General features: G+C 41.1%; 1 protein-coding gene across 6 annotated transcripts in view; it reads left to right on the top strand.

Annotated features, from left to right (window-relative positions):
• Positions 1-19,849, top strand: part of ANKS1A (ankyrin repeat and sterile alpha motif domain containing 1A) — an 81,306-nt gene extending 61,457 nt beyond the window's left edge. For 4 of the 6 annotated variants that reach the window (XM_069971451.1, XM_069971449.1, XM_069971448.1 and 1 more), the window contains 13 exons: positions 221-287; positions 383-489; positions 3,670-3,768; positions 6,086-6,226; positions 6,914-7,021; positions 7,840-7,974; positions 9,920-10,036; positions 12,001-12,072; positions 12,170-12,256; positions 13,228-13,365; positions 16,030-16,185; positions 16,963-17,056; positions 19,375-19,849. In XM_069971451.1, the coding sequence (XP_069827552.1) occupies positions 221-287; positions 383-489; positions 3,670-3,768; positions 6,086-6,226; positions 6,914-7,021; positions 7,840-7,974; positions 9,920-10,036; positions 12,001-12,072; positions 12,170-12,256; positions 13,228-13,365; positions 16,030-16,185; positions 16,963-17,037 (1,302 nt within the window). In that variant the 3' untranslated portion in view covers positions 17,038-17,056; positions 19,375-19,849. The remainder of the gene's footprint in view (positions 1-220; positions 288-382; positions 490-3,669; positions 3,769-6,085; positions 6,227-6,913; positions 7,022-7,839; positions 7,975-9,919; positions 10,037-12,000; positions 12,073-12,169; positions 12,257-13,227; positions 13,366-16,029; positions 16,186-16,962; positions 17,057-19,374) is intronic. The other 2 variants (XR_011363213.1, XM_069971450.1) reach the window with 2 other exon arrangements.
• Positions 19,850-22,467: the final 2,618 nt, after the last annotated feature.

Genomic DNA, 22,467 nt, shown 5'->3' with positions numbered 1-22,467 from the left:
TCTGTAAATGATGGTAGAGGAGGCCCGAACATGTGTGGAACCAACAGCGACCTCGTTCTAATAAGCTGCCTGCTGTAGTATTGTGTCCTACTCACTTGAACAGGCTGGGATTCTGCTTTATTGGCTGTAGCAATGGCAATATTTGAAAGAATAAGTCCCATAATATGTTGTTTAACCATTTTGCCCTCATCTTTCCTTTTTTTTTTTTTTTCTTCCCCAGATTGATAAAATAATGAGTTCAATTGGTCAGGGCATAGAATTCTCTCAGGAGCAACAGGTCATGACAGGTAACACAATATAATTAACACTTAATATTTAAGGAAATTTTAGCTGCGGTCCTTTTAATAGTAAGGTGTTTTTTCCCCCCTTATAACATCCACAGGGTCCCGTGTGCCTTGTCAGAGTGTAGCGCAGTGGTTAGAGTCTCTGGGTCTTCCACAGTACGAGAGCAAATTTGTGTTAAATGGCTTTGATGATGTCCGTTTTTTGGTAAGTTAACAGATTGAATTAGAAATGTATTTTCAATATTATTATGTATATATATATTTTTTTTATTTTAAGTGACATTCATGCGAAGAATATCGGGCAAACAGAGGTTACGGCTGGCTTACACCACGGGGAAAATAAGACTTTGCACCTTCTCCGTGATATATGCCAGTGGCGCAAATAAAAATACAAAAATGTAAAGATGTGTTTAAGTAAATTAAAATTATATAACAAATTTTAAAAAGTGAAAGAACAACAAAACCCCATACATAAAATGTATTGTCAGATCCATAATGACCTGTACTACACCAGAATTGCTATTTTTGGTCCCCTTGCCACAAAAAATCATGCAAACCTCATAAACAGTTTGGATAAAAACTATAGCTTGTCTCTCAAAAAACCCACAAACAACTACGTCGGCCAAAAGAAACAAATGTGCTTATGGCTTTTAGAATATGGCGATGCAATAAAAGTTTTGTTTAACTTTTTTTTTTTTTTTTTTTTTTGATGTTATTGTGCAAAGATAAAATAAGTCTTTAAAATATGGTGTTGCAGTTATCGTAATGGCCTGCAGAATAAATAGAACACATTAGGGGGAATCTATGAAAGTGTGTAAATATACACCTGGTGTAAACTGCCCACAGCAACCAATCACAGCTCCTCTTTGATTCTACCAGAGCTGAAAGCTGAGCTGTGATTGGTTGCTGTGGGCAGTTTACACCAGGTGTATATTTACACCCTTTCATAAATCTCCCCCATTGTGTATGCCGCATAGCGAACACTGAAAAAGGGGGGGGGGGAAACAATGACAGAATTTCTATTTAGTTTCATCTGATGAAGTGGTTTATGGGAGTCCGACCGCTGTGACCCTGACTAGTAACAATATTGGGTAATCTGAATGCCCTTTTGGGAGCTGCAAGATGCATACTAGACCGCAGCTTCATCCACGCACTGACACTGCCCAAGATAGCAGAACGCTGCATTCAGGTTTCTTTGTCAGTCTTTAGCACCGTATTACACTGAAAGATTATAGTGCAAAAAATTGTTACTGTTTGAATTTAAAGGGGTAGTGCGGCGCTAAACAATTATTCACAAAATAACACACATTACAAAGTTATACAACTTTGTAATGTATGTTATGTTTGTGAATGCCCCCCTTCCCCGTGTTTCCCCCCACCCACGCCAGACCTGGAAGTGTGATGCACTATACTCACCTGATTCGTGTCGACCCCCGTCCGCCATCTTGGGACAATGATGTCATCTTCGGGCAGGCAGCCGAACCACTCCATCCGTCCCTTGTGCCGGCCCCCCTCTGCCGCGTCACAACTGTGCGGGGGGGCGGCGGTGGCACGAGGGACGGATGGAGCGGTTCGTCCTGCCGCCTGATGATGACATCATTGTCCCAAGATGGCAGACGGGGGTGAGTATAGGTGATCAGGTGAGTATAGTGCATTACACTTCCGGGTCTGGCGTGGGTGGGGGGAAACACGGGAAAGGGAGGCCATTCACATACATTACAAAGTTGTATAACTTTGTAATGTGTGTTATTTTGTGAATAATTGTTTAGCGCCGCACTACCCGTTTAAGCAATAATCTTTCCGTTTTAATGCAGACAATGACTAAAGAAAACTTGTTCATATGTAGTTTATCACATAAAATCATTTTTAATCGCTTGCAAATTTCTCAGTGTATGTGCACATCATTCATTCATTATTACCCTCATTCATTTGCTAGAGTATGCGAACAATGGTAATTGCGATCGTAACGTACGACTTTGGTTCTTTGTGTTGTGATGAACGATTTCAGGTCGTTTGGGATCATTTATCCATAATCTGAGAAAACAAAAAATTACTGTTTCTAAAAGTACACTTCAAAGTTTAAATTTAGCAGCAGTGAGCATATAAAGGGTCGACGACCGCTTCACTGAGGGCACTCAGAACCCATTTCTGTGATCTGACAGGTTTAAGCAGTCGGACCCCCACGATCAGTTGTCGCCTTGGTATATCTTGCTGCATCCGAAAAATATGCAAAATGGGCAACGAAGTCTGGCTAAAGATTAATGTTTTTTAGTGCCAAGTTTGCCCTTGCACATACTACAGAGAATGGCCTTTCCATAAATAGGTTCCTGAAATTTATGGGGTGTGCGTCTCAAGGGGCAAAGTGGGCCTTAACATATACAGCAATAAAATGGCATAATTCTTACTACCCCCCTTAGTAATTTCCCTGGAGGGGGCTTAGTTTAAAAAATGGGGTCATTTAGCAGGGATTCCCACTAAGGATGGTCCGAAACTGTCGAGGTTCGGGTTCGTATGAACCCGAATGCTCGGCATCAGATTCCTGCTGTCTGCCCGCTCCGTGCAGCAGGTGGATAGCCTGGAAAACTGGGATACAGCCTATGGCTGTATCCCAGTTTTCCAGGCGGTCCTCCCGCTGTATCCACCCACCTAGTTCGGGTTTGTACGAAACCGAACTAGGTTCGGACCATCCCTAATTCCCACTGTACTGGTACCTCGGGTTGTGCATATGTAACACAACACCTTAAACCAATCCAGCAAAATCGGTGCTAAAAATGATGCTCATTCCTTCCTGAGCCCTGCTGTGTGCCGTAAAGGAAGTTTCCAGACTTTTTGGGCCTATATACTCCATTTTTAGTGCCTGATACTACAAGCTTTCCTCTAACACCTGTGATGTCCAAATGCTTATTACACCCCTAGATGAGTTCTCTGAGGGGTAGAGTTTCTTGGGGGTCACTTACTGGTACCGCAAGTGAGCATTGAAATTGTGAATGGTGCCCAAAAGCAATTCAAAAGAAAATCTGCACTAAATATGCAAAATTCCACTTGTACCCTTCTGAACCCTGTTGTGTGCTCCCAGCAGCAGCGTATGATCACATGGCATGAACATTAAATGAAAGAACAAATTTTGGGGTGCTTATGCCACCATGTTCCTTTTTAACCAAAATTGTTTACAGATTTACAAACTTATTTTAATATCTCATAGCTAAGAACTTTTGGCTCTTGATGCTCACTACACCACTATTTCAGTATGTACTTTGTGAAATGGGGACACTTCTGGGGGGGTTTCCACTATACGGGTACCGGGAAGGTGGGGTAACTTATTGTTTGATATAACAGTTCCTTAAGTAAGTTGCCGTCTACGTCTTTGATTTTTCTTTTCTTGCAGGCAGATAATATATTGGAAGATCAGGACTTGATAGACATTGGGATCCTGGACTTGCAGCATCGCAGAAGACTTCTTCAAGCAGCCTATTCCTTACCAAAGGTGAAAATAAGGGTGTTACTTGTAGGATTCCAATACACATTTTTTGGAATACTATCAATTCCTTAGGTTCTCTAGTAAAATGAAATTTGTATTCAGATCAGATTGTTTTTCCCTGTATTGTTGTGTTGTATGTTTCCACAGTACTTCTTGTTTTTCATTTTGAGCATGTTACATGAACCACGACTACTTATCAATCCTGCACTACGTGTATGTACGTCTGTTTTGCCAGATCGGTGGGCAGGGGGTTGCAGCAAGGTGCGGGGGGGGGGGGGGGGGGGGGGGGGTGAAAGTTAACAAAAAAAAAAATTATAAAATTCAACAATGAAAAAAGAAACGATCACTAAAGAATAAAAATGGGTGCTTTTTCTTTAACCCTGCAAAGAAACCTCTGAAATGATACCATGCTTATTATTAGGGTTACCATGACATCGGGAAGTACGATTGCGGCCTGTTAGGCAGTGGTAACATGGCACAGAGGTCACTTGCATTGCCTGCAGGATGTCTGTTGATCTTGGAAGGATTTAGTCAGGAAATCTGCTCCTATAGAATCCTATAGAATAGCATATAGAATGGCAGAAGTTTCCTAGGACTGGATTCAGCTTTTCCCAGTACCCCGGGGAGGAGCAGCACTGAGTTATAAGGGCCAGTTCACGTGGAGCAAAACTGGCGGAATCCCTCTAGCTTCCGTGTCATATTGGCAGTCTATGGGAGGGCTTGTGCTCAAAGAATTGATGTGTCCGCCAGTTTTACTCTGTGTGAACTGGCCCTAAGGCAGCAGGCTGATGAGCGGATTGCAGAGATAATGAAGCGATTTGCTTTGTTAATGTAAATTCGCTCATCTCTTATTTACCACTAAAGATTGAGAAGATACGTTGCACATCATATCCCCTCCCCCTGCACCAAACCATTATCGTTTACTGCTTTTTGGGATTTTTGAAGTACGGTATCTTTCTGGTGAATATCCTTATATGTGTGCATGCAGACACAATCATTTGTGATATGTCACTACTTTGTACACCTTGAACTTTTATTTTTAAGTGGCCTCAAACTTTTTTTTTCCCCACGTAGCATTTGGGCCATGCTCTGGAACGCCTCTCCACTAAATCTTCCTGCCTCTTCTCTGTGGATATTTGTTGCTGCTCGGCCTCCCGTGTGCATGGAATCTTCCAAGTTTAGGCATGCACCGCTAATGTCAAGAGCTGCTCGCTTTCTGCCTTCTCAACCCACGCAGGTGCCCTAACCCAGAGCAGTGGAGTGTCCCATTTGAGTGGACTGGCTTCATCTGCTCAGTGTGCATGCGTCACTCCACTGGGCTACAGCACTTGCATGGGTTGAGAAGGCAGGAAACGCAGGGCCCCTGACATCAGTGTTGCATGCGTAAACTTGGAAGATGGTGTGTGCATGCAGGAGGCTGAGCCGCGATTAAATATTCACAGAGAAGAGGTAGTAGTATGCAGTGGTGAGGCATGCCAGAGCTTTGTACAAATGATTACTCACAACTCCTCTTTGAGCTTTACAGTTTGTCATGTTTGCAAGGAATCGCTACCACCACAGACAGCTTACACAAATGTACCAAAATCACTAGGGTCCTGTCAAATTCAACACATTGTCAGCACCTGTTGCATTTACAAATCTTTAGTAAATATGTGTCCTAAGGGGTATGTTCACACAAATTTAATGAAGTGGGCCCAATCCAGATCCTTGTGGTACCCCACTTCCAGCTTTAGCCCAATTTTACTTTTGCCTTTACTTTTGCCAGACAAAAGTTTTGATTGGTTCGAGTCTGAGTGTTTTTCGTGATTGTTAGAACGAGTCTGGCTCTGTGTCATGTGACTGCCTATGTAAGTCTATCGCTGATCATGTGACACAGCCGGGAAAGGATCGCACTTGGTGCGGCCGTCTTCCAGCTCGTTCTCCCAATCAGTACGGGTGTGAACATTCAGACTGGGACCATTCAAAACTTTTGACGAGTCTCTGACATGTCAAAATTTTTCCCAAATGACCATGACACTTAGTTATCTTCAGATTTTTTTTCCCTTTCATTTTTGAACTTTCAAGTCATCGGACAGATTTATCGGTCTGAGACAGTTACTGGTATTTGTCCACAGAAGATATCTGCTTGGGCAATAGGAGAAGGAAAAGCCGAGTGTTTTTGTCTCCGACACTGATAAATCTGCCGCATAGAATTTTTCTTCATGCGCTTGATAGAAATGCCTTGATATGCCATGAAAACTGTTCCGTATGATGTAGTAAGAGACGGTATTATTTTAGTATCATGTTGATAATGTTTTTGACTTTCAAATGTTTTTCTTTGTAGCCATTCCCACTTTCATGGGATATGTCTGTAGCCGCTTGGTTACGTACACTGTCCCTTCAGCAGTATGCTTCCAGCTTTCTTAGTAGTGGTTACACTTCTATGGAAACGCTTCGCAATTTGTGGGAACTTGAAATCGTAAATGTGAGTTGTCCTGTACCTCTTTATTGCCAGTGACTAACTGTCCTAGCTTAACAGAAGGTGTAAAGCTGTTTTCCCTTGTCCCTTTTACATTGTTTTTTTTTTGCCCTGTGACTGACATTAACTGATTGGGAAACTGATGACTGGTTCAGCTTTTCTGTAAATCACCCATTAACCTTAATGATTGTGAAAAAATGTAGATTGTTTCAGATGTTTGGTAAGAGACAAAAAACAAATTTGGATAAAAGAAAAAAAAAAGCATACTGCAAAAAAAAAAATACAAATAAGATCCTAGCCCAAAGGCTCATTCACACTTCTATATTAGCATGTTCAAATAGATTCGTAATTATACATTTGTAGCCGATAGGTGTCAATAGGTTAAATATAAAGTGTTGTTATAAACAAACTTTTGGAATGTCTCTCAGACACGTCACAAGTTTTTTTTTACACTTTAAAAATAGTCTTTTTTTCTTAATGTTTATATTGGTTCCATTTTTATAACTAAATTTTAGAATTAAAACATAAACCATATGGAGCCAAAAGTAGAACAAAAAACAAATCTGTATTGCTCCTCCATATTTTATCCATGTTTTCATATCGAAGGCTGAATGAGCCCTAACTTTCTTAAGTTCCTTCACTTTTTCCATTTTAAGCTTTGAACCCTCAAATGGTTTCTTCTCTCTTTATTAGGTGTTGAAAGTAAATTTATTGGGCCATCGAAAAAGAATATTGGCATCACTAGCAGAGAGACAGTATGAGGATCCTCCGCAGAAACCACCTCGATTCTCTCAGCTACGAGTGAGCAACATGTTTTAATGCAGTACTAATCAGCTAGACTCTTGTAAATTGCTTATATAGTCTATAAATCATCCAAAACTTATTTATTAAAAAAAAACTTTTATTGGATCAGTATCTATGCAGTAGAGATGAGCAAACTTTTCAGAAGTTTTGCGGCATAATTCCCCCCCTCCCCCGATCGAAATCAGCGCCAAACACAATTAACACCAGTAGAGGGCTTCATCTCTGCTCCTGTGTTTCCACCCCTGTATGAAAGTAAAAGTAGACTTGAAGGTATGGTGGTATGCAGGGCCGATTCTAGGCTTTCTGCTGCCTGAGGTGAAGCCCCCCCCCCCCCCCCCCCCAAGCTGATTGAAAACCATAAGTAAGGTGTGTGAACAGAAATCCTGCAGCTAATTATATTATTAATAATAATATTATTATTATTATTATTATTATTATTATGTTCGCTCACAATCCTGCTCCACCATAACTAGCCCTTTTTAGGCACTACTTATCATCCAAAGTTTCCAAGATTTCAATACTGTATACATTACCCACCGTTGCACAGATCGCGTCCGTCCCCAGCCTCCTGGCTCTGCAGCCCATGAGGTCAGGCTGGAGGACAGACATGATTCGGGAGACTGCGCATTAATTAAAGAAGGAGATATCGGTGCACCGGCCTCCATTGCACCAAATGACTTCATTTCAGTACACCGAGAATGGAGGAGATTAATGTGGTGGTACATGCACTTTAAATTAAGGGACAGGCATTGTCCGATATTTTATATAACGTGTTATTTCATTGACATTATTCTAATCTAGTTATATTCCTACAGTGTCACGATGTCCTTCCACGTTCTATGCCTTCCATTCCATTCGGAGAGCATGAGACTGGGTTTGAGTCTGGGAGAAGTAGATCCGAAGGGTCAGAATTCAGAGAGCGTTCCAAGGTCCATTCATCTGTAAAGGAGGTTTGTGGTTGTTTTGTCTAAATGTTTTAGCCTATTGCTTTCCATTGTTGCTTATAGTTTTATGAGTCTGGGCTTTTTTCTAAGTGAAGTCGATATGTGAAACTTTACACTTGAATAATATGCTAGGCTAGTGAATGTAAGAGTCTGTTACAACAGCGCGTTTCTCTTTGCGTGTCACTACAGGAGGCAGACAACTCTTATATACTTACTATAGACTCTGTCTCCAGCTGTGAGATGGAGAAGCAGAGCAGTGGCGGTCAAACATTCAGACACCCGACTGATAAAAAAAAATAAATAAAAATTTTTTTGACTCCATGTCTCCATGAAATGTCAAGGTTTTTTTTTTTTAAATTATAAGGACTGTTTGACATAGCCTACTATTGTTTTAAAGAAGTAGTGCACCAAATTTTTTTATTGGCTGATTTACTAACCGCAGGTGATCAGGGTCCCGCGGCTCTTAAAAACCAGCGCACGCTCACGTCATCAGCTGCTGTGACCCCTCTCCTGTCTCCTCATATCGAATGCCGTTTTACAATACATTCTCTATGGGATCATGTGACTTCCGGCATTCAATCACAGGACAAAGAAGAGGGGTCACAGCAGCGGATGATGTGAGCGTGCACCAAATTTGAGCAGCAATGCGGGACTGAAACGAATCCGCGCCGCGGGAAACCAATCACTTGCGGTGAGTATATACCTGCACCCTGCTCTATCCCTACAGAGTGCTTGCAATTGCCGTTAGATCACATAAACTGTTGATAAGAATCCTGCATTTGCACAGTACCGGGTCAGACCTGGGCCTTATAAAGCACCAGAGATTATTGGAAACCTCATGTTTTATTATATTCAATTCAATATAGCAGACAGGTGGCCAAAATACCAGTAATATTGCTTCCTAGACATTTTCTTTTTTTTAGCTTTTTTTTTTTTATTTAAACATTTTTATTAAAGCGGTTATCCTGTTAGGTAAAATATATGTTGAATCATCCCCCCTCCTGGAGACCAACAATTCATTCTCTACATATCAGTCTCCGTACCAGGCGGCAGAGGGGCTCTGGTTAGGTGATCCGTGCCGCGATCCTCCTGTGGATCAAGGCACGGATCGTGTGAATAGGGCCTAAGCGTAGCATAAACTAGTGACAGAGAAGCTGAACAGAATGATTCATCACACTGTTCTGTGAAGCTGAGTTGGAGATATCCTCCTGAATAACATGGACCATAAGTCTTCCTCTCCATTATAAGCGTGAGCCCAGTAGTCCTGGATATTCATAAGAAACAAAACACCGCCCACCAGCTGCTGGTTGGCAAATGCCTATACTGTACATAGGCTGGCAGCTGGAGAGTGGAGGGAGTGCTGCAGCAAGTAACCCAGTCCTCTGCATATGAGGAGAACAGCTGAGTAGAATGAACAGTACAATACCCATGTTACTGCAAAGAGCACCAATCAAATACCACCACACAGTGTTCCCATACAGCACCAAATGCTTATTACAGTGCAGCACAACAAATCTTCTAGCAGTGCCATGCAAATACCACAATGCAATAATACAGTATAAAGAGGTTGCCCAAATTGATTGATGGTCTGTATGCCAATACAGCTGTCCAGTGGGGCTGCTACATTGGTACCTATACACAGTGTGCCAGAAGGCCTGCACTGTCTACTGTGTAATGGTGGTGTAGGTTACTGCAGTTTTGCTCCTCTTGAATTGGAGCTGAGCTTCAGTAACTTGCACCAACACCATACAGTAGATGGCCCAGCACCATTTGCTGATCGTCAGTGGTGTTGGGTGTCGGCACCCTGTCCATCAGATATTGATGGTTTGTCCTGTGAATAGTCTATCGGTGTTACAAACCCCAACTGTCCCTTTTAATATGATCTTGGTAAATATTCTATACTTAGTATAGTCACAATCTGTCATTTGGTATACTTTTTTTCTTTCTGCAGGAAGAAACTAAATTAACCTTGCGGCCACCCAGCTCGGCGACTTCATATGCTCCTTTACAAAACTGGCAGCACCAACCGGAAAAGTTAATATTTGAGTCATGTGGTTATGAAGCCAGCGTAAGTCCAAAAATTTATGTGAAATATTCTAACTTTTTTTTTATTCGCACTCTTAGCACTATTCCATAAACAGCACTCCTTCAGTTTAGTAAAATGGACATGACAAAAGCTATGAAAACTGCTTCTGTCTTCTCCCCTTGCCAGGCACCAGACGTTTAGTACTTAATTGCCTAATCCCTTTGACTATGTGCTTTAAAGAGGTACTCCGGTGAAAAAAATTGTCTTCAAATTAACTGGTGTCAGAAAGTTATACAGATTTGTAACTTCTATTTAAAAATCTCCTGTACTTATGAGCTGCTGGAAGTGATGTATTCTCTCCAGTCGGACAGATTTAGCAGCTGAGAGCACTTTGTCAATGTCAGGAACTGTCCAGAGCAGTAGAGATTTTCTATGGGGATTTGCTCATGCTCTGGTCTGACATGGAAAGTAGTGGCAGCAGAGAACTGTCAGACTGGAAATAATACACCACTTTTTGCAGGACTTACAGCAGCTAATAAGTACTGGACTTGATATTTTTAACAATAAGAATTTTTAAATCTTTAAAACTTATTGACACCATTTTGATTTAAAAGTTTTTCTCCCTCTAGAGTATCCCTTTAAGAGTGTATCTGCATGATTTAGTAATCACTCTTTGGATGTCTTACAATGATAGTGCTGTGTGCTTCGGCATTATTTTCTTTAATAAGAAGTAAAAAACTGTACACAGCAGTCAGTAACTTCTATGTAGCTTCCTTGCAAGTAGAAAGAACACTAAGGGGGGCATTTATTAAGTCCGGCGTTTTTTACGCCAGACTTAAAAATGCCCCCGCAGCTCCGGCGCTACGGAGATTTATGTATGCAGTCCGCCTCTACATAAATCCCGTGCGCGCCGGTGCGCACCGCCGAAAACCTACACCAGCTGAGGACAGGAGTAGGTTTTCGGCGTATATTTGGGCGGAACGGATGGTAAATCGCGCGGACTCCGTTCCGCCCACTACACGCCCCCTTTCCGCCCCCCTGGCGTACTCGGCGGAAAGTGCCGATTTGCGAATATTTTATTCGCAAATCGGTCATTTGCGTATAAAAAAAATACGCAAATCGGCACTTTCCGCCAAAAATCATCCGTTCGCTGGATGATACATGTGGCCCTAAGGGTCCATTTACACAGAAAGATTGATTATCTGACAGATTATCTGCCAAAGATTTGAAGCCAAAGCCAGGAATGGATTTGAAAAGAGGAGAAATCTCAGTCTTTCCTTTATGACCTGTTCCCTGTTTATAGTCTGTTTCTGGCTTTGGCTTCAAATTTTAGGCAGATAATCTGCTAGATAATCTATCTGTGTAAATGGACCCTTAGGGTACTACAACACGGAGCGATTTTTAACGGTTAGCGACTATCGATAAACGATCGCAAACAAGATTGTTTATCGTTAACCTGAAATTGTTCACCATATTACAGAACGATGGTTGTTACGATCGTCACTATGATTGTTATTACGAACATTTATTCCTTCTGATCCCAGCAACACAATGAACAATGTGCGATTACACTGAACGATTAGTGAAAAAAATGCAGAACTTGATCGAACGAATGTGGAATTACAGCGAATGATTAAAGATAATTTTAGGTTCAGATCTAGATCAACGACAAATTAACGTTTTTTTCAATCGCTGCCTGCAGTTACACAGAACAATTAGCTTTTAAATTTGAACGATATAACGATTTTTTGCACAATAATCTTCCCGTGTAATAGGGCCCTAAGATCTATGTGAACATTAAATATCTAAATTATTACAGCGTTACCATACATGTTGCAATCATGGCACCGTGCACCTACTTGATTAAGTCTGGATTTCTTTTTCTGTGTGGAATGGCTATATGTAACCACGTAGAGGAGGTATCTATATGGGTCCAGTAATATAGACATGTTGTTGTATGAATTTTTAGGTTTTGTTTTGACTCCCTCCCTCAATCTTTTAAACAGTATTTAGGTTCAATGCAAATTAAAGATCTACGAGGGACAGAATCCACCCAAGATGCTTGTGCTAAAATGAGGGTGAGAATTTTTTTTTATGTTTTTTTTTTTTTCCTCACCCATTTTTTGTGATGTGGTGTATACTGACATTTACCGAATTTAAAAAATGTTCTTACAGAAGTCCACAGAGCACATGAAGAAGATTCCGAGAATCACCCTTTCAATTAGCTACAAAGGCGTGAAATTCATTGATGCTTCAAATCAGGTTAGAGATAAATACCTCTTCAAACTAATTGCTTCACGCTCAAAATAATTGATTTTGCCCAGATTACCGCATGTCATTTACCCACGAATAGCTCCTCCTACATTAAAGAGAAAAAAAAGTCTATCTTTTCTACATGAGCGAACAAGATCCTATATACTGAAGGGGGCTTTATTGATAACTCTCTACCTGCTTTTGTATAGGATGAGATTTATCATTTAAGCTCATTTCAATGTGAAGACTGCGGGCCCTTTTAAATGCATCAATCTTTTGCTGTCTACAGCCACATACGTGCCTTTTACACAGCACAACTAATTGAGAGGCCGGGCCGCATGGACAATCCCTGTATCGGTTGTGCAACAGTTTGAATTCATTGTTATCGGCTGCACGTCCTGTTTACACAGTGAAATGTTCAGCCAGTTGGCCTGCTCAAAAGATGCAACCAGCCAACAAGTCAGCATTTTCCTACTCCTCACTGAAACTTTTACACGGCCCGAAAGAAGGTTGCTAGCATCGCTATTTGCCGATAATTGACTTGCGTAAAAGGGCCGTGAGACTGCCGGGATGTGTGTCCTCAAACTATAATTTTTCTGAAACTGCAAAACCTTTTAAAGTCAGTCATAGATGGCTGTAATAAAGAATCTTTTCTCTTTCATGTTGCCTCTCTTAACGGCACCAGAAAACCAATGACTAAGGTCTGATTTAAGATAGCTAGGAACTGCTGCTTCATTCAGATAGGAGACATGTTTCCCTACTCTTATCATCAATCACGGTCCCATAGGTGGGGCACGCAGTGACCAGACAATACTTGTGTATCCTGTAGACATTTAGTGATGAGTGGTGGTTAAAAAATACCCTTTAAATTCTTGTTGAGTACAGTTCCGTTTCATAGCGTATTATATTTGTTGAACTGAGGAAAACTCTGCTCAATGCTTTTCCATGATAACGTTTTTTATTTCTTTCAATCCAATCAGAATGTAATTGCAGAACATGAGATCCGGAACATATCTTGTGCAGCTCAGGATCCTGAAGACCTATGTACTTTTGCCTATATCACAAAGGATCTGCAGACCAGCCATCATTACTGCCATGTTTTCGGCACTGCTGATGTGGTGAGATAAATATATATTAACCATTACTGTTTTCCCTTATAAGATATTATTATTATCTCACAAACATGTAATAACAGGACTACGGTGATATTCAGGACCTAAGAGAGAGCCAGATTTCTTGCCTGTTAATCCTGTTCTTCTGTTAACTAGGTTATTGAATGTCATATTGAATGTCATATTAAGTTGGTTACAGTATAAGGCCATATTCATTCGTTCCGTAAATTTACCCGTAATTGCGACAAATTTAAAATGATATTGTCACTCCCCTTTCAATATAAGGAGTTCTCAGCACCATTCTCAAGCTGATATTCTAGACATTTCATATCTTACCATATAAAGGATTTCTTGGTAGTCTCTCTACTCACAAATACCTGTTATTGTTGGTGGACAGTGCCGTATGGGTGCAGCTTCACAGCCGTCATGCCCCATATGCCCACCCACATTGGTGCAATAGACTCCGCCCCTCTGTGATGGAATCGTCGCCCAGGCTTTGCTCATTCACAGCTTCATAGGGGTGGGCCCGACTTAGAGGCATAGGCCCTGTCCTCTCTGGGGCAGGGCCAAGGTGGTAATGACATCACGGAGGGGCAGGGCCGATGTGGGCGGCCATATGGGGCACAACGGAACTGTCCACCAAAAATATGAATTGTCCAGAAGCTTAAGAATGATGCTGAGAACTTTATATGAAAAGGGGGTGACAATATCACTTTAAAACCTCTTGATTTCTATTGGGTACTTTTTTTTTATTAGATAGTTTTTATTAGGATTTTATTAACATTTAGACACTGCATCAAAAAGAAAGGCATCAGGTCATACTGACATGTTTTGAACAATGTGCATAACTGAACACAATACGCTACTCGTGTACAGTTGTTCATATTAAACTCTATAAACATACATACAATAACAATGTCATCAGTAATGCTCACAAAATTCCTGAGGAGTCTACGATCCGGTCTGGTAGCAACTTAAACATCCAAAATCTCACAACCTTCTACCATCCAATCTGTGTCATCTCTTCCCCCACCCACATACAACACATTAACTGGAATGGAGAAAACCCATAAGACATTATCATCTCTTGCCCCCTATGAATAGACTGATTAAGTGTAAGTTGAATTGGGTTCCTACAACTCTCCCAAAGCACTGTAGAGGGAAGACCTTGGGGGGTTTACCCTTCTACCCCATACTTTTTCAAACTTATGACTACATTTCTGTTTGATATACACCCCACTTTCTATTCTTATTCGGTTACTCATTTTATTGACAAATTCCTGAACACTAGGGATCCAGTGGGATGCAATGACCCTACGGCTTGGTACAACAATCTATGCATGGCAAGAAGGTCCTTCTCTTCTGCATTAGGAAGTTCTAGAACCCCTAGAATGCACAACACTGGGAGAAATACAGAATAGATCTTATTAATTATCTCCGCTACTCCCCTCCAGTCCTCCGACTGCCCACATTCCCATAACATATGTAGCGGAGATGCCAAAAAGCCAATTTTGTGCAGCAGAACTGTGGTCTTATACACATGGTGTAGAAGGTATACTTGCAAGAGTCTCTGTGCCTCACTAAGGAAATCCTGGGTAGTCAGTTCTTATATACCAGTCCAGTTATCATTGAAAAGGCTCCCCACATCAGCCTCCCATTTCTTAGACAAAGGAAACACACGGGGGAGATTTATCAAACATGGTGTAAAGTGAAACTGGCTCAGTTGCCCCTAGCAACCAATCAGATTCCACCTTTCATTTTCCAAAGAGTCTGTGAGGAATGAAAGGTGGAATCTGATTGGTTGCTAGGAGCAACTGAGACAGTTTCACTTTACACCTTGTTTGATAAATCTCCCCCACAGAGTACAGAAATAAGACCCCCAAGTTAAATGGGCTGGTTTGGTTCCCTGGAGCACAGGATAAAGCTCTTGTGCAGCTTACAGCATGTATTGGCCGCAACTGCAGCAGCATTATACCCGAGAAAATGACGTTTAATCCCCCCGCACGTGGCAGGTAGTCATCTGGTCACCGCTCTCTGCTTGTCAGCGTGCTCAGCAGGGATGAGTGACAGGCAGAGAGGCCTGTTACTGGCGCCACTCCCTGTCAAGCGTGGTGACTAGACACAGGCAGGGAGCCACCCAGATGACTTTAGGTGCAAAGTATAAGCTGGCTTTTTTATTTGTATGGCTGTCCTAAAATTGTAGCTGTCATTTAAAAACTGAAAGCAATATGTCAGAAGTTAGCATCGGTGGGGGTCCAGGTTCTGGGAACAAAGGGGCAGATGGGCTCAGCAGTATGTGCTCTGCCTCTCCTTATCTGCCATAAACTGCTATTACAAGTGGTGTAAGTTATAATGGAAGCCTATGGAACTTCCAGTTTACGGAATTGCCAGAAGTTCTATAGGCTCCAATTATAATTCAGTAGACTGCTGTTATTAGCGGAGATGCTGCTGAGCGCATCTGCCGCTTCATTACAGCTATCAGCTGGGGTTTCAGCACCCAGGCCCTCACCGATACACACTTCTGACATGTCGCTATAACTTGTCAGAAGTTTGTTTAAAGTAAAGTTACACTTTAAAGTTCTAAACCATGTTTTATTATCTAGTAATAATTCAGAACTCCACTTGGCGACAGAATTCACATTATAATCTTTTTTTTTTCCTTTTGTACAGAACCAGGCCTATGAAATAATTCTTACTCTAGGTCAGGCATTTGAAGTTGCATATCAATTGGCAATACAGGCACAGAAATCCCGTCACCCTGAACAAGTAGTCTCTCGACCCTCAAAACCCATTCCCAAACCCCGTGGCAGTATACGGAGACAACATGTGAGTAATGGATAATGGTTTTTATGCATAAGACATTTGCCTTTATGCCTAGAGCTCCCTTTATAAAGGATAATATTAATAAAGAAACGAATACACGCCCTGATATTTGGCTGTGTACAGACGCAAGCGAGTGCCGGTCAGCGAGATCAGCGCTAGCTTGAAGTGCCTTTACAAGGCAAGATCATTCACAAGGCCTGGCCACAGAAACGATCACTGTGTCGTTCGTGTAGCCATCATTACAATGCATTGCTATCGGCTGTACAGAGCTGTGCATCCGAATAATGATTTATTTATTTATTTAAGTGTTTCTAAATATCTGGGGACTTCAATGTGCAATTGCATCCATGTTGTGTGTCACTGTGACACACTACACAGAATCTATATGGAACTCATAGGAGAAGAGTAAGGATAGTAGGGAGTAGGGATCAGATGTGCACTGTGCCATGCTCTGTGGCTTGTATGCGCTAGGTTTTAAAATACAGGCTGCAGCCTGTCAATCTATAGACTGGACAATTTATTAGCAGCCATAGGGGCGTTAGGAGTGAAGGAGACAATCTTTACTGGGCTGGTCAACCCATAGGCTTTATTACCTAATTTGCATAACATTTTGAATGCTTATATTTCAGTGCTGGAGCGATAGATTAAAATAAGAGTTCTATCTCTTCATTCAGTTGTTTGCCACATACTAGTTGGTAAAAAAAAAAAGTAATATCTTGAGGCAAAAGTAAAATGTCTTTGCTGGTATATTGTGTAACTTGTATACATTTCCTGTATCAGATAGAGTCTTCAGAATGTGAACAGCCGGTAGTTTCTCATGGAAGTGTACCATGGACAGTGGATCCTAAACCATAGTACTGAGCCAAGATACCAAGTGAGTCTTTTGTTTATGATGGGTGTAAAAAAAAAATATATATATAGATGGGTATATAGAAAAACACTATAATAATGAATAAATCCATAGTTACCTTTTCCTTATAAGGAGATAGTTTGATAAAATATTACAAAATATGAAAGAAAAAATAGGTGCCGATCCAAAAAGTGCTTTTGTCTCCAAACGCACATGCTCCCAATATTAGACATTCTACATGACAATAAACGTTAATACATGTTAGGCATAGAGAATAGGCTACATTGATTACCCTTGATTACCCTTGGGCAGCAGTGTTAGGGCACAGACATGGGTTCCATATATACGATCTGTAGGCAGCCTGTATGCCACGTACTGAACTCTTGAAACTCCCTGCATCATAATTCATTAGTGAGCTCCGAAACCATTAGAACTCTGTGCTACTGTACCAACAGCCATGTTAGTACAAAAGAGGAAAAAATTTAAAATGGCAGCCAAACATTTAATTTCCAGGGAAGATTAAAGTGTCACTGCCGTTTAATTTTTTTTTTTGCAGAAATTAATAGTACAGGCGATTTTAAGAAACTTTGTAATTGGGTTTATTAGCTGAAAAATGTATTTTTATCATAAAAAAGCAGTTTGCAGCTCCCCACCCTGTCTTCATTGTTCTCTATGGAGAGGGGAGGGGAGGGGTGGAGGGAGATGAGGCACCAAAACAGGACAACAAAGAGTTAATTTACAGCTACTTTGCCAGGCTATCTCTTCTGACAGTCAGCACTGACCTCTCTGACCTCTGAATATCTGCTTTCACACAGCTCCCACTGTGTAATCCTTTGTTCTCTGCTGCCGACTAATCTTCCTCCTCGCTCCCCCCTCCCCTCTTCATAGAACAGACAGGGGCATGTCTGATGCAACATGTCTGATAATTTGCAGTGAATGGAAAAGGGGAGGGAGGGGGGACCTGAGAAACGTTCTACACATTTAATCAATATCTACTCCGTTTTTTTTAATTAATAAAAGAGAAAAAAAAATGGGAAAAAATAAATTGCTTTCTGAACACAAGTTTTAATAGTAATGCAATACTGTGAAATCAGAGAATGAATTCAGCTGTTGGTACACAGCACTCCTGCATTTTATAGACGTGAAATTGATAAAAATGCCTAAATGCATATTCAGAGTTCAAGCTTTATTAATTGTACTGAAAAGTCAATAATTATAAGTATACCCCTTTGCAGAATTTATGGAATCACCTCATCTGAAGGATATTTACCTATGTTCATAGAAAAATAAATGCACAAATCACAGATACCCCCCAACACTATTAAAAGGAGAAGTCCGGCAAAATTTTTTATTAAAGTATTGTATTGCCCCCCAAAAGTTATACAAATCACCAATATACACTTATTACGGGAAATGCTAATAAAGTGCTTTTTCCCCTGCACTTACTACTGCATCAAGACTTCACTTCCTGGATAAAATGGTGATGTCACTTCCTGGATAACTTGGTGATGTCACTTCCTGGATAACATGGTGATGTCACAACCTGACTCCCAGAGCTGTGCGGGCTGTGGCTGCTGGAGAGGATAATGGCAGAGGGATGCTCAGTGTCCCTCCAGTGCCCTGTGTCCCTCAGTGTCCCCCTGCCATCATCCTCTCCAGCAGCCACAGCCCGCACAGCTCTGGGAGTTGGGTCGTGACATCACCATGTTATCCAGGAAGTGACATCACCATGTTATCCAGGATGTGAAGCCTTAATGCAGTAGTAAGTGCAGGGAAAAAAAGCACTTTATAAGCATTTCCTGTAATAAGTGTATATTGGTGATTTGTATAACTTTTGGGGGGCAATACAATACTTTAATCAAAATGGTTGCCGGACTTCTCCTCTAAAAGGAACTTGTCATCAGTTTCACGCTGCCTGAAGCATGAGTCATTGGGGCGGTACCCATCAGTCTCTGCCCGCTCCACAAACCTTCAGTGATAGATCTCTCCCTCTTTGGATATAGGGAGCAATCCAGTAATTAAGGCTGGTGGGGAGAAGCTGCCATGAACTGCCCTAATGATAAGGTTCTCTTTAATAGCTGAACATTGTATGTACAGTAAATTATTCTGCAGATAAGAAGGAATTGCTTATACACCATACTGAGTTATCCACTTTGTTCATTGAAATGATCATAAACACTGTTTACCATTGAGCTGTTTTGCAGCCCCATAACAATACGAGTTGCCTTAGAGAAAAGAATATTACTGACATGTCCGGCTCTCGCCCTACATTGGCAATGTATAATCTGCAGTATTATTCAGTGGTGCGTTCTTTATATTTTCCTTCTTCCCATTTCTTCCAGTTCTGTCAGCGTACTGCAGTCGAAGGACCCTTGCAGTTCTTCAGTTTTCCTCTGGTAACAAATCTCCTGGGAAAATCATAAAAAATAAAATGTGGAGCCCTGACTGACCAAGGAAATGGAGTTGCCCTGTAACATAACCAATCGGAACTAACAAGTGGTTTCAAAAGGGATCTGAATAATCGTCATTGCTTTTATCGAAGAAAAACTTAGGGATATAAGGAAAAATATGTGATGTTATTCCTCCAACATGTAGCGTTCCAATCCCTGCAGCTCTGACACTGCTGTCTGTCCCATACCTATTCCTATTACTAGGTGGTGTCTGTACTGCCGCTCCCAATCACAATGTAGCACTTTTTTTCTTTGAGGGTGAGGGTAACTGTTCAGGACGTGACCATTGAAGGGCATTGTGAGGTATATATTGTGTGTGTTTGTCTCTTAAATAAGTAAGATAGCCTAATAAACCTAATGAACTATTCTCTACCTTTTAACCATTAATCAGATACATTTTCATAATGGAAATGTAAATCAGTGCACAGTCTGCATTAGGTGTCAATGCAGAATTCTAGTGTCAGGTTTTTCGTAGTGTTTGAGATGGGCTCTTAAGCAACTATTTTAATAATCAGTAAGTGGGCTTTGAATTATGGAGAACGTGTTGTCAAGGCTGATCCTGAGGTCGATACCATGAAGCTCATTGCCTTAAGTCCTTTAAAACATATGCATGGTACTTGTTATTAACTTTGTTAAATGTGAAAGGTTTTGCATACGACAGCATTACTAATCTTTTGAGTATGTTTTTAGCATTTTGTGTTACTCAATAAGTGTATTCTAAAAATGCCAAACACCATTTCTCACAACAATGTCCTCAAAAGTTAGGGTCACCAGTTATCATGCCATCACCCTTTAATTGTTTTATTTACTAAAACTAAAAAAAAAAACTTAAAAAAATAAAAATAAATTCTCCTTCCATATGTTTATATGGGAGGAGCTGTAGGTGGCATAGGAAATCTCAAAGATGGTACTTTATCAGTATGATTTCTTTTTTTTATGTAAGCATTTGTCTTTGGAAAAAGAATACTATTTTCCGCCATGTTCAAAAAAAAAAAAAAAAAAATCTCAGCTCTTCCAACCTGTTGACTTGATTGCTCCCATAGCAGAGTTTGACTCTGGAAGACTATTGTGGTTTTTGCCCACTTTAAGGAACTCCGGCACCGGGTTTAGTGCCATGTATACCATCACACTAACATTTTTAGTCATTACTAGTTTAAAGCTGCTATATCTAATCCTGTATTTATCTTTTAGTGTATGATTTTTGTATTTTTTTGAGTTGAATATTCTGTAATGATATGCATTTTATAAGCAGTACAATCGACCCCTATATCCTAATATTGTGGATTCTAGCCTTCTAGCTAATAAATTAGTAAGTTGCGCTCCTAAAGAATCGGGAGGTGGTGTTTTTTGGGGAGGACACTCTGTTCTCTTACAGGCAGGATGATATTGGAACTGTTTTAATCATGCTGAATATCACTTTACTGTATAAGGGGCCGAGCACTGCTACAATGAGGCTGTGTTTCTTACATTGATTATATGCTGCGCTGTATAAAAAAAATCTTTACACTAACAATGAACTGTATAATATCTATACAACTCTTTACAAAGGTACAAGGATGTGCAACATATCCTACATAGAACCTGTCACCATGCGTAATGATCAAGTAGTCTGTTCTATCTCTTTACTAACCAAAAGTAAATGGGAGGCTTTTTTTTTCTATGACCCTATTTTTCCCTAGTCGAGCTGACATTTTTTGGTACGTAGTTTCCCTTTAATTTGGAATATATATATAATATAGACTAATGGCCCTATTCCACGGGCCGTTTTAGAGGAGCAAACGAGCGCTATTAGCGCTCGTTTGCTCCTCGTTCGCCGCTCGCTGCCGCCGCTATTCAACGCGGCTGCAGCGAGCGGGTGAGTGCGGGAGGGGCGGCGGGGAGCTGCGGGGGGGCTGCCCGGGTGATCGCTGATCGTCCGGGCAGCCCATAGGATATAGCAGCGTCTGCTGCCGATGCTCCTATTCAGCGGAGCGACGGCAGCAGATCGCTGCTATATCAGTCGCTTGTTTTTCAACATGTTGAAAAACAAGCGACTGCAACGATCAGCCGACATGAACGATGTCGGCTGATCGTTGCACTCTATTCCACGGAACGATTATCGTCCGTAGCGGTCGATATCGTCCGAAAATGAACGATAATCGTTCCGTGGAATAGGGCCATTAATCTAACCTGCTGATATGTCCCTTCTGTGTAAGGGACACTGAGGATAAAGGGAAGTTTGTTACCTTAAACCTTTGCGTTGTTTCCGTGTAGTTAGTATTCGTATCCTTTGGCTAATCAGGTGGTTTGGAGCACTTGGAGCGGGGCTACAGCCCACTGAGCACTGATCTGCCTCCGGCAGGCCCACCAGGGGTGTGGCCGGCCCCTGCTCCAGGGGAGTTAGCCCCGCCCCTAGTGCTCCGAACTGCCCAATTAGTCTAAGGATATAATAACTACACAGAAACGGCACAGAGGATGAAGGTAAGAACATACCTTCATCCCCAGCGTTCTGTGCACAAAAAGGGATATATCAGCAGGTTAGATTTAACTAACCTGCTGATAGTTTCCCTTTAAGCAAAAACTTCCGAACACTCCACTATTCCTTTCCCAAATTACAGGATTCTGTCGGCTTTTCTCTGGTTCTAATGGTACAGTTTGGCAAATGTTTACTTAGCGTGAATAGAGGCAATATAAGATGTTTACATTTTCTTGTACCGCCAAGCTCTAATACGTAGGGAGTTGTCATTCAGATGTATGTGTTCTAAGGTTGCTTTATCATTGATTAACATGTAAACTCTAAATTTTTACAAAATGTATGTGTTGCTGTAAAGTGGTACTGTAAAATTTTCACTAGCAACACAGTATGTATAAACTGTAGAACAAATCTTTCCTTGTGTTTTAGGATGTCACCTTCATTTGTTATCATTTCTAAATTGTATTGATCAAAATCATTTTCTGTATTTTTTTATTGAAAAACCTATTCTCTTCTCTGTTTAAAAAGGTTGG

Source organism: Dendropsophus ebraccatus, chromosome 5 (assembly GCF_027789765.1).
Source record: "Dendropsophus ebraccatus isolate aDenEbr1 chromosome 5, aDenEbr1.pat, whole genome shotgun sequence".
Lineage (NCBI taxonomy): Eukaryota > Metazoa > Chordata > Amphibia > Anura > Hylidae > Dendropsophus > Dendropsophus ebraccatus.
The sequence above is the reverse complement of the archived record's forward strand: the minus strand, read 5'-3'. Positions and strand labels throughout refer to the sequence as shown.